The sequence below is a fragment of the Propithecus coquereli genome, unplaced genomic scaffold (assembly GCF_000956105.1).
Source record: "Propithecus coquereli isolate 6110/MARCELLA unplaced genomic scaffold, Pcoq_1.0 Scaffold306, whole genome shotgun sequence".
Taxonomy (NCBI): domain Eukaryota; kingdom Metazoa; phylum Chordata; class Mammalia; order Primates; family Indriidae; genus Propithecus; species Propithecus coquereli.
Window position 1 is genome coordinate 684661 of NW_012148686.1, and position 13310 is coordinate 697970.

At 38.0% G+C, this 13310-nt stretch overlaps 1 protein-coding gene across 1 annotated transcript in view; it reads right to left on the reverse strand.

Moving 5' to 3' along the window:
• The window catches only part of LOC105814782 (phospholipid-transporting ATPase IB), a 478735-nt gene that overhangs the window by 150504 nt on the left and 314921 nt on the right, over nucleotides 1-13310 (reverse strand). The window contains exon 27 of the mRNA XM_012649872.1: nucleotides 800-874. Coding sequence (XP_012505326.1) covers nucleotides 800-874 — 75 coding nt within the window. The remainder of the gene's footprint in view (nucleotides 1-799; nucleotides 875-13310) is intronic.

Consider the following 13310-nt stretch of genomic DNA (forward strand, 5'->3'; position numbering starts at 1 on the left):
CCACCTATCCGTGATGGCTGCTTCACAGCGTAAACTCCCGCGGAGCAGAGGACGCCAGAGCTGGGGTGCAGTGCCACTGGGAGAACGTGACTCCAGACACGGGCCGCTCTGCGGTCTTCAGAGCACTTAGCTACGAGCCCCTTAGTTCTTCCCGTGAAACAAAGAGCAAGAAAGCTAAGCAGCTACTGTATCATTTTAGCTTATAGTTTATATTTACTTCTAGCTTTTGAATTCATTACAGTCAAGTAATAAAAAAAAGAACATGAAAATCATCAAAAATACCGGATGAGCTGATTACCATCCTCTACAGTGGCCGGAAGTCAGAATTCATCATTTTAGCTCTAACTGTGGAAGAAAACATGCTTCCACAAGGACAGACACTCTTTCAAGAAGGACAAAAAGGACACTAGATCACATGTTCTATATTCCTAACTATGTTTTAAGCATTCAGAACCAAAACAATGAAGTGGAGTGAGTTTAGATGTAGTTCAGAAATTTTCACTTGAGCTAAAAACATGAAAATGTTGTGTAGGCATTTAGTAAGAGGGTAGCGAGGGTCCATTATCAAGATATATGGGTTAATAATTTCATGGGGTTATTCGAGAATGATCTGCTATGATTGAAACCATGTGTGGAGAGTTTGGGCTTCTGCAGGATGTGTCGTGGCAACAAAGGGCCCAAAGATGTATTTGTGCTGCCTGCTAAGTATACAGATGATTGACTTAGATACACTCCCCAGACATAAACAGTGAAGGAATGTCACTGAAGTCCCGTGTGCTATCAGATGGAGAATGCTTACCACATTGTACAGGCCGATGCACCAGCGTTCAAATAAAATCTGCCCAGAAAATCCATTAACAAAGGCGAACCAGAGCTGAAAGAGAAGAAAGTTCATGAAGTTTTATATCAATATTGACCTAAATGTTTCCATTCACTGAACAAGTAGCAGGGAATGTGGACCACCAGCTGGACACAGCTGCTGGGAAATAATGAGCCCCAGGGCTGTAGCAGTTGCTCTTTCATAAAATATATTAATAAATTCCCCGAATCACAAATATCAATATTTTAGAAAAATTTATACTTCAGGCATACATCTATTTTCAGAGGTTATATGTACGTGTTTACAGAAAAACAATTAATATGTAATTTCTAATAGGCTTTATGTCAGCACTTTCTCATTGACTGGAAGAGTCTCAACTTCATGTTCTTTTTTCCTATAAAGTCGATTTGATAAATATGAGTTTTCTTTGTAGGACTTCCAAATAGATAAAAATCGTAAGTAAAAAAACACAAACACTACTCTGCTGGTCACGTGTGTTCTTAGTCCATAAAATACTGACCCTCCGTAACTGGAGGTCCATTCACCACCGCGGCAAAGGTCAGAAGACAGGAATGTGAGAGAAACAGGCTCAAATCATCTTTTGGAGTAACGTGGGATGTATAAATAAATAAAATGTGGACTGTTCTTTATGTCTTCAAGTAGCCTATCATTCTAATTGATTAGGCAAGACCGACATAAAAACAACCACAGAGCAAAGTGCCAGGATATGACTAGTGCCACGTGACAAGGGGATACAACAATGTCAGCGAAGGAAAGACTGCCCAGGTGCAATCGGAAGACGACACAGAGGCAGCAGGAGGGGAATGGAAGAGGGGAGGCCACCAGGAGGACGGAAACCTGACTTAGAAGGGAGCAGATAGAAAATACGGAATACGAAACGCTGCTGCCTCAAATTCTGCTAAATTTATATGCAACAAGATTCCAATGATTTGGGCAGACTTTAAAGTGTCCCATACAAATCACAGAATCTCCCTGAGCAGAATACAATCACGACAGACTAAACCCGTTACTATGGTTAAGACCTAAGTGGCAACACTGCGCAGCCACACCAAGGTGACCTGAGTTGAGATCCACTCTGGTACCGAAATTTTACTGACTCAGATTTTTCAAAATCAGTTTCTTGACTCTACCAGACGCAGTTTCTTGAGACAGGAATTGTTCCCTATGCTGCTCTGTGCATGATACCGGGTACAAACAGGGACTCACCAAGTCCCAGTGGGACCAAATTAAATGGCTCGATTCAATTGCTAGATAAAGTTTTCCTTGAATACGGATTTCATCATCACATTCTCAGTTCAAAAGTCTGCCAGGGTTCCCACCTAAATCCAAGATGAGCTTGTAGGCTTTCAAAAATCCTTCCAACACTCCTATCCACTCTTTAAATTTTCTTTTTCTTTTTAAAAACTTCTTATTTTATTGTAAATTGACAATTTATAATTGTATATGTTTATGGGGTACAAAATGATGTTAAGATTTATGAATACAGTGTAGAATAATTAGATCAAACTAATGAACATATCTATCACCTCAAATACTATTTTTTTTGGGGGGGTGAGAATATTTGAAATTTACTCTCTTGGTAATTTTGTTTTTATCCTTTCTCTTTTTTAGTGGACATTTCTGATACCATAACTCTCAGCCATTTTAAAATGTACAATACACTATTAATTATACTCACCAAGTTGTGCAGTAGATCTCCAAAAAAACGCCTCAAAACATATTCCTTCCGTCTGAGACTCTGTATCCCTTGATCATCATCTCTCTGTTGCCTCCACCTCAGCCCCTGTAACCACGTTCCAAGTGGGAGTTGGCACTTTCTCTCCTATCCACTCAATTTCAACTCTCCTCCCAAGAGGTCTGGCTATTCTCAGTCAAGAAATATTGGTGGAGAACTGAGAACCAGAGGTTCATTCTGTGTTTTGTGTTTGGAGAATTCTTATAACACCTATTCAAATATCAGCCAACCCCAAAACCACAACTTCAATCCCCCTCACTCTCCACCACTGGAGGTCCTGGCGTTCAGTGTTTCAATCACACTTTCAGTGTGATGGGAGCTTGGATCCACATCTGATTCCGACAAATCTGTAAACTGTTTCAAGGGTTTTAACTTAATTTTCCCAACACTGTGTTGTAATTCTGAGTTCTATTCAAACAACCGAGCAAACACTGATCGATATCTAGTGAGCACTTAATTAATTGTAATTCAGTTAATTTGCTGTCTTATTGAAGGTGGTAGTGACATTTCTACTACCCTGCCTTCCCTAACGTTGCCTAACATAGCAAAAATAATTGAAAATAGAAAAGAATGAACCGTTTCCAATGAAACTATGAATGTCCTTAATTACAACCACACATAACACAGACCAGACACTGATACACATGGGAAGACTAGATCAAATCAAGAGAGAATGCCAATAGCAGACAAAACCTATAGATTCAAATAAAGTTAAAAAATATTTCCAAGAAATAGGCGAAACAACTCAAGAAATAGCTGAACCAACTCTTACTCAGAAGATAGAATACAGAGGGAGGGGTGAGCAGTGGCAGAGGTCCCTACATGGATCAACGCAGCAGGCAAACTGAAGTTGAAGGGCAATACATGCAGGTATACCTTTTCCCCCCCTTTTTTCCAAGAATCAAAGAGGGAAAATGGCTGAGTCCCAGGAGGAAGCATAAATGGCAACCAACCTGGCAGACACTGAACAAGGTGAACTGAAAAGAAAAAAAAAATGCAAAATCATCTGGCGCCAACCCATACACACAGCAATTCCCTGAGAGGCATGCAAGCCTCCTCTTCCAAGGGTAAGAAATGGCAGCAAAGGAGGTGCTCATTATCGCGAATAATGATAGGAAACCAGCAAAGAGACAAGAAAATGTGATAAGAAAGTATTCTGAGGCAACTTTGAAGCTCCCCTCCCCTGGAAATATTAAAAATTATACAGAAAAAATGAAAGAACAAGACAAATGCACATGAGGTAATCTTTGTAGAAGAACTAGGCCACAGGGCAGAAGAAAATTTTGAACATTCTTTGTGAGCCTGAAAGAGCTAATGAAAATGTGTTTCTTTGAAATAAAGGTTAAAATAAGATGTGTAAGATGTCAAAGAAGGAGACAAACAGAAAAAGGTGAATGTTACAGATTAAAGTCCCACAAAGGGAAATAAAAACCAGAATCGACATTGCTGAAACCACATGCAGGGACCGGGAGGGAAGGCTCGAGAAATCAATGCTCAGCATGGGACAAGTGTTAATGAAGATTTCAACAGAAACTTAGTTAGAGGCCTTTAAAGATAATTTGAAAATTCAAAAAAATATACGTAGTTAAAAAAAAAAAAGAACACATAGAATACTAAAAAAATGTTCAAAGATATATCAGAAGAAAAAGTTCTGAAATAGTTTAAAACCTTAATCAGCCAATACAGAGGACATCCTTTGTCTTAGGAAACAAAACAAGCAACAGATACAGAAAAATCAACACCCACGTATATCCTGCTATAGAAATTTAAAGAGTTTTAAATTTTTATAAGATCAATTCTTGAGTATATTTAGGAAAAAAAAAGGAATTAACTTACAAAGGGGAAAAATCAAGCTGGTGTCCTATTTCTCTCTAGCAGTACAAGACACCAGAAGGTAGTGAGTATTTACAAGTCCTCAGGGAAATAAAGTACAACAGGGGTTTTGGCAAAAGAAACCAAGGAAACACCAAAAGGAGAAAACTAACATAAAATGTATGACAGAAGTAATACTAAATATGTGTGTTATGTTAATAATAAAAAATTTTAAAAGCTCAGATGGATAAAAAATTAAAATCCAAAATATCTGCTACACATAAGAGAAACATGTCAAACAAACACGCAAAGGAAAGGCTGTACAAATGCGATCAAATCTATAACCCTGACTTACAAAGCCCTACCAAGTTCCCACCTGTCTTTCCGACAACACTGCCTCTCCTGGGCAAAGCTATATTGGCCTTCTGCAGTTCCGTGAAAGCACCAAGTGTGGATCAGCTTTAGTATTTTGCACCCAAATATGAGCAATCATGTCAACAGCATTTGTTTAATAAGCCATCTTTAGCCCACATGTCTGAAATGCTCTTTATCATATGTTAAATTACCACAGTATCTGGAAAAAATTATATGGTATTTCAGTCTCTATATATGCAAATTAATTTCACATGGCTTGAATATTTAAATATAAAAAACAAAACTCTGAAAGCTTGGAAGAAGACATGAAAAAAGTCATTCTACTAAATGTGAAAACGGCTCTCTGTAAGACATTAAACTCAGAAAGAGGGATAAATTTGAAACAAAGCAGTTAATTTCTACAGAGAAAAATTATCAATAAAATTGAAAGAAAACTGATAAATACTACAAAAATATTTGTAACATCTATGAAAACAAAGGCCTAATTTCCTTAATATATAAATAGTTCTTACAAATCAGAAAGAAAACACCCTACAAACGGCTAGGAAAATAGGCAAAGAATACGCAAGGTCTGTCCGGAAGGTATCCAGCCATAGTTAAGATAATGGGAGTGTTTGCGGACATTGATGAAACCCAGCAGCCACGGAAAGTGGACTGGGATGCGCTGTATGTGAACAATGGCGCCCTCACTGTATTAGTCAGTGGGGCGCTAGACACGTTACGTTAGTGTGTGTACCAAGTGGCCGTCACATTCAAAACAACTGAGCGAGTAGAGCAATGAATCTGCATCAAATTTTGCATTAAACTTGAACATTCCTCCACAGAAACTATTCAGATGACCCATAAGGCTTTCGGAAACGATGCAATGAGTGCAGCACAAATAAAAGTATGGCACAAACGCTTCAAAGATGGTGGAGAATCTGTTGAAAGTGATCCACGTTCTGGAAGGCCTGCAACACGCAGAACACCTGAGAATGTTGAACGTGTAGGGGTCAGGTTAAGAGACGCTGGGAGAACTGGGTGAGGTCCCAAGGTGCCTACTCTGACGGACTGAGGCGTCATTGTCCTATGTACAATGTTTCTTGTATCTTCTTCAATAAATGTCTCTATTTTTCATATTACATGGCTGGATACTTTCTGGACAGACCTTGTATGTAGTATGATCACAGGGTAAACAAAGAGACTTAGAAATAGCATAAATCCCATTCTTTTAATTAAACACACCACAAAGGGATATCACTTTTTACTTATCAAATGGGTAAAGATCCACAAGTTTAATAACCTGGGGAAATAGCTACTCTAATACCCAGTTGGTAATGTAGTGTCTATAAAACTTTACTGTAGTTTTCTTTCAATATTGTGATTCTACTTGTAGGAACATATTCTAAATTACATCTTATAGCTAATAATCATGTAGTAGTCCACATAAAAATATAAGGGTGTGGCATTATTTAAAAAAACAAAAAATTACAACCTACATATACACCGATAGCTGGTTTAATAAATTATGATTCATCCATGTAATGAAACACTATGGTGATATTTATAAATCCATATGTACTATAATACAAAAATCTCAGATATATTAAAATGAAAAAATAGAGTATCTATTGAATGGTCATGATTGTGCAGAATAGACGTACATACTCATACATGGATGGCAACTTTCTGGAAGGCATAAGAGACCATTACTATTCATTATCTCTAGGTGGTAGAAGGGCTCTCCAGGGGGAGAGAGAGAGATTGGCTTATACTGCTTCTGTTTTGAACTTTCTAAACATGTTAATGTTTTATTTATATAACTGTGTCAAGCAGTAATTTCCGGCTAGGGGTGATTTTGTCTCCATGGAGACATTTGACAATGTCTGGAGATCTTTTTTATCATCATGGCTCAGGGGAGGGTGCTATTGGCATCAAGGTGGCCAAAGATTCTACTAAACATCCTACAGTGCCCAGGAAAGCCCCTACAAGAGAGAATTATCTGCTCCAATATGTCAATGATGCCACTGTTGAGAAACTTTGAATTAAAGAAATAAATGTATTAGGTCAACCTGATAAAACTTAGAAATCTACTTGTAACAGATGTTTGTTGCAAGCACCATAATGACATGGGACTGGCTACATGAAGCCATGATTCTGTCTGTACGTATGGGGGTGAGGGTTCAGAAAGCTCCAGTCCTTTCTGAATAGCTTCCCTCTAGCCTGACCTCACACTTGGAATCACAGGCTCTACTCTTCAGAGGCCAGGGTAGCACTGGATGTGAATCTAGTGACTTTACAAATTGAGAACCCCAAAACAGCACTGTATCTTTATAAATTATTAACAAGAAATTATTTTAAAAACCAAGAGTGAATTATGCATAATCAAGAAACCCAAGCTGATGAAAACATATAATAAGGGCGAAAGAAGTTCTAAGAAATTGAGCATCTCTTTCCTTGAACTGACCTTGTTGACACTGACATCATTCCAAGCCACACTGAACCATGTAAAAATTTTCACTCTTCATTTCAGATTAACATTGTTGATTAGCTGAATGTTGGGATATTTCCTCTAAGCAGCCAGTGTTCGGATTCTGTCCAAGTTGGCACTGGCTTGGCCACATGTTTCTTCAAAGACTTTTGATGTTTGTACTAATTTTTATCAGTTGCAGGTGCTACAGCGTTTTGAAACGTATAAACAAGCTCATTCTCAACATTTCCAACTCCTTTTCAATCCTGCATTCAAATAATTCATCATTAGATGATCAGACCTATTTATTTCCTTGGAACTATTTATTTGGTAGAGAAAAATTAAAACCAAAATAAAACAAACAAAAAAATCCACTTCTTAATTTCAAAATCCGTAAGCTGGTTTTCTCTTACATTGTAAACATTCAAACTTGATTTTGTTTTGGCAATATTTCCATAGGTGAAACGGAAAAAGTATGAGAATGCAATGGATTTTTAAATATTTATATGAACGTATTTAGTTTTTATTTTATTTATTCATGAGACAGGTACACGATAGCTCTCTGACACATTATAAAATCAGACTTTCACACTAGTTAGGCATATACAAACGTTAATTCATATACAAAAAAGACGGTACCACCCAATTCCTAAACATTAATGTCATTTTTGGTGGGCCACCAGTTCCCAGCTTCTACACCAAACACACGGCCCTCAACGCAAACAGACGGTCTGTCCCCCCTCTGGCGTGCAGTTACTTGGATGGCGGTGGCTTACTTATAGCCACTAAGTTTTACTCTTTTGGATTAATGGGGAAAAAGATTCCTCTGCTTTACTTTCTTGTTAGTGAGGAATGCTATTAAATGAATACAGTCAAAGCCCAGAGAGCCAGGTCCCGGCTGGACGGCCTCAGACTTTGTGAGTTGGGATGAAGACCTGCCAAGCCCTGCTGGCTTGCCAAGCTCCTGGGGTTTTGGGTCCTCAAATGTAGTGTTGTTATGAGCAAACTGACCCAAACTTATTAAATGGCTTTTCCTTCTTGGAAAAAGATCCTTCTTTGCTTTAACTGCTGCCTGACTGCCAAAAATGCAGTAACCGTCTTGGCTAATTGCACAGGCTCCTGTCTGGACGTTCCGCCGCCATCACCCGAGCTCAGTGGGTTGTACCTGCCACCACTCCTGGGCTCTCAACGAATAGCTGACATTTAACAGATGGCTGCTTGATTTGGGAAAAGGATGACCTGTTCCTTTATTGACTGCTCTTCCAGGATCCCTGGTAGAGACCTGACCTGCAAAAGTACCCTACAGAGAATAGTTAAATAAATTAGCCATATGATTTCTCACTAAAGCGACAATAACATCACGATCTACTTATGTGCACATCAGGTCTGGGGTGACAAACTGGCATTAAAGGTATGTGTTTAAAAATCAAAATGCTAGAATCTTTTTTGAAATTTGATCTGGCCATATGTATTAAGATACAATATAAACAGAAATAGAAATTATATTTCTGGAAACCCATTTCTCATAGATAAAAGCACCAGTATATAAGAAACGTGTCTTGTTTTACAGTATTGTTGGTAGTAGAAAAGGAAACAGCATAGAAAGAGAAAAAAAAAACCCTCAAGTTCTTTAGTAGGAGGTGATTGTAGCCAATCTCTAAAATATTAAGTACCTATCTTTTAAAATGTTGTACCTATATTTATGGACATGAAGGAATGCCGAATAAATAGCGTAAGATTAACAAAAGGCAAAATAAGTAAATAAATTAGTGAGTAGATAGGTAGGTAGGAAATCAAGGGAAAAAAATCAGAAACGCTATTATAGAACAAGGGTTGTCAGAAATAACAGCAGTAGTAGACATAGTAGTAGTCGTAGAAACAGCAGCAGCAGTAGTGAGACACCCTAGAGTATCTTTTGTGCAATAAATTATGGGATAGAGTAGCCAGAATTAAATGGCGAGCAGGGAGGATACTGTACCAAATGGGCAGGGCCTCACCTGTAAGATGTCTGGAGAGTTTTCTCTTGCTGACTCAGTCTTGGGCAGGTAAAGTGCTAACAGCAAACACATACTCATAAAAATTCTAAGGACTTTTCAATACAAACAAACAAAGTCACAGAATGATGTGTACAGGATCCTTTTTTTCTGTAAAACTACAACAAAAATGCTGTATGTTTACACGTGTTCATAGAGTGTGGAGGAAAATGCGGAAGTACGGTCAGACCATTCCTATTGATTACTGAGCAGACATGGAGGCGGATGAGGGGAAATCGTTTTTTCTTTACATATCTCTATTCTTACTACAACTGAGAAGCATTACTTCAACTTCAAATAATTGTAAGGATGAAGAAAACTTGCTGTTTTCTATCACCACACCGTATTCGTTTTTTCCTTAGCTCGTCACAGTCTATAATTTTTGTCCCATTGCTGTCTGGCTACCCCATGTGGCCAGAGAGTGTATCGATTCCACTCAACCTTGCACACCCGGGATCTAGCACGGTGCTGGGCCACAGTGGGCACCCGACAAAAGGATATACGAAGAATATTAATATGTAATGTTGAAGAGGAAAGCTCTCATAAACGTGAGCACAGGACAGTTGAGTTTGGGCTCTTAAGTGCTGTGTGACGATGGGCACCTTCCTTAATCTCCCCCAATCTTCACTTTTTCTAAGGAACAAATGAAAACAAAACCATACATTCTGCAGAACTGTCACTTCTGTTATTTTTGATAACGATGATAAAAGCCAACATACATTTATTGTTTACCCTGTTCCAAGAACCTTGCAACACTCGAAATGGGTTATCTGATTTAAGCCTCATAACCATCCCTAACAGAGAGGTGTGATCCCCTTTCACGGACGAGGACAAAAGGGCATGGAGAAGATGAAGGATATTCTAGCTCACACCAAACAGGTGTTTAATAGACTGCAGTTATTAGCAGTAGACTCTATATAACAAATAAGGGATTTTTAAAACATTTAAGTTAAGATAATTCATAATCAAATTAGTATTTACGGGTACCAACTTACTATAGATATTTTAAAATAGTAGCAGGAACAAAACACTTCACAACCACAAGCACATAAGCACGTGAAAAAAGAAAAATGAACCAGATCTGCTTCCTTAAATGCCATGTTAAAGAAAACCAAGGGATCCTTTTTAGATTAGGGCATAAACTGTTTTGAAAAGCGAGCTACAAAAATCTTCCCCATTTGGTACAACAAAATTCAAATACCCTAGTTTGAAATATTTTCCTGCAATATTTTGAACTAAAATATTGCAATCTTTTGCTAATGTGGTTGAGACCAAGCCAGTACACAATCAAAAGTAAACTTCTCACCTTTCATTATCCAAACTCCCTGAATAAAAAAACAAAACAAAACACAAATTAATACTAGTGAAAAATGTAGGTTATGTTTAACAGGACTAGAATTTGAATCACAAAAGTATAAAATAAAATAGAAATTATTACATGCAAATAAACGTAGTATATGATGTACACCTATAAATTTTTTGCTTTAGTTTGGCATTTTCTTTTCCATTAAATTCCCAAATGACGTAAGAAGTTGAATCTTATAGTTCAAAGTCACAAAAGTTAATAAAGGGAAGTCTGGTAAATCTTTTTAAAGTTTCCTTAATTATTAATTTCTCAGTGCTACAAAATGCCTCTGTTTCTGCAAAACTACATGCTCATACTACAGAACATCAGGTAAATACAAAATCATGTTTTCTCCCCATGAAAGACCATAATACTAACCAGATGGGGTACGCACAATTAAACTGATTTTTAATAAGGAATTCTTGGCACAATAGAATGTAATCGTTCCAAATTGTGTCAAGGACTATGTAAATTTTTTTTATAGTTGAAGGCTTAGAGTCTTCAGCCCAAATCCCGTGCCTGCGTGCTGGGGGACTGAATAGCTCTTGAGACCAGTAAGGAAATAATGAGCCTTTCATCCGCAGGTCACTGGTTAGGATCTGCTATCGTTCTTTAATGACACAGCTGTTTCCAGCCTCCTGGTGTTGGAACGGTGGCGGGGGGTTTATTATGGAACGGGTAGCAGAAATATGTGTAAGATCATTTCATTTACAGACAGGACCTATGGCAAATATTTGAGAACTTGTGTTTTATAACCAATAAAGTAACGCTCTTGATTTATTGACAGTAAGATTTAGCGCTTGGCTGAAGAGACCAGGGTCATCAGACAGGAGCAGAATTCTGATGCTCCGTCCCCATCAGCTGCAGTGAGCCTGTAGCCTGCACAAGGTGTGAGCTGCTCTGTGTCTTATTTTCTGGTTCTTGAAAGTGGGGGGAAAGGTCTGTTTACAATTCCAGAGGAGGGTTACTGGGAAAGAAACATACGTATTTTATTTTAATTCAGTTATTGAACTATTTACTAAGATCCCGTTTCCAGTTTTTCTCTGTGCTATGGGCAGGAGTTACAAAGGTGAATGATATACCATCTCTGTCCTTAAACAACTCAGTCTGGTTGGGGACAGGCATGGGATATGTCTGAGCTACAAAAACGTTCTTTGGGAATGTAGGAGAGGGAGAAACGGATTCTACCTGAAGAAGAGAGCGCAGCTTTTCCAAAGGTGGTGGCCATTTGGGCTAGGTCTTGAAGTGTCAGATTCCACTCATCAGCTGGGTGGGGGGAGAAGGGACAAAGTAGAAGGAACAACTTATACAAAAGTGTAGCAGGTGTGAATAGCCAGGTGGCTAGAACAGGGAAAATGAAGTGAGAGAAGAGGGCTGGATTCAGACCGTGAAGGACACTAGACAGGTGTTCTACAGATACATGAACAGCTGTGCACACATTCCCTAAGAGAAACTTGAAGATCTATGCACCTACAAATCTGAAAAACTATGTTGATAATGTTTTATTTATTTCTTATTGTGGCGAAAGTATACAGAACATAAAATTTACCATTTCAACCATTTTCAAGTGTGCATTTCAGTGGTACTAAGAACACTCACATTGTTGTGCAACCATCATCACCATCTGTCTCCAGGACTTTTTCATCATCCCAAACTGAAACTCTGTACCTGTTAAAAAAACTCCCCTCTCCCCAAAGTACCTGGTAACCACTATTCTATGTTCTGTCTCTATGGAATCGTACAACATTTGTCCTCTTCTGTCTAGCCTGTATCACTTAGCATAAAGTTTTGTTCATCCATGTTGTAGTATGTATCAGAAATTCATTTTTAAGGCAGAATGACATTCAATTGAGGTATATACAACACTTTATCCATTCATCCAATGATGGATATTTGGGTTGTTTCCGTCTTTTGGCTATTGTGAATAATGCTACTATGAACACTGGTGCAAAAATCACTGTTCTAGTCCTTGCTTTCAATTGTTTAGGGTTATACCCAGAAGTGGACTTGCTGGATCGTGTGGTAACTCTACGTTTAACATTTTAGGGAACAGCCTTGCTATCTTCCACGGTGGCTGCACCATTTTACTTTTCCACCAGCAATGCACAGAAATCCAATTTCTCTGCATCCTTGGCAACACTTGTTATTTTCTGATTTTTTCATAGCGTCCATCCTAATGGGTGTGAAGTGGTATCTCACTGTGGTTTTGATTTGTATTTCCTTAATGGTTAGTGATGTTGAGCAACTTTTCATGTTTTTGTTGGCCATCTGTACATCTTCTTTCAAAAAATGACTATTCAAGTCTTTTGCCCATTTTTGAATTGGGTTTTTCTGATTGAGTTGTAGGAGTTCTTTATATATTGTAGATATTAATCCCTTATCAGAAATTTAATTTTAAAGTATTTTCTCCCATTCAATAGGTTTCCTTTTCACTCTGCTGACAGAATCCTTAGATGGACAAAAGTTTCATTTTGACCCAGTCCAATTTATCTATTTTTTCTTTTGTTGCCTGTGCTTTTGGTATGTAGTCAAGAAAATGTCACCAAATTCAATGTCATGAAAAATGTTCATCAGCATTATTATATTCATAAGGACCACAAATATTTTAATTAGAGGGAGCCCAGGTGTGAAAGGTTGTGCTGAAAGAAATTAAAAGATGAAAAGCAAAAGCAAAGGTAATTCTTTCAAGCAGCAATAAAACCTAGAAATAATGCCAGTGA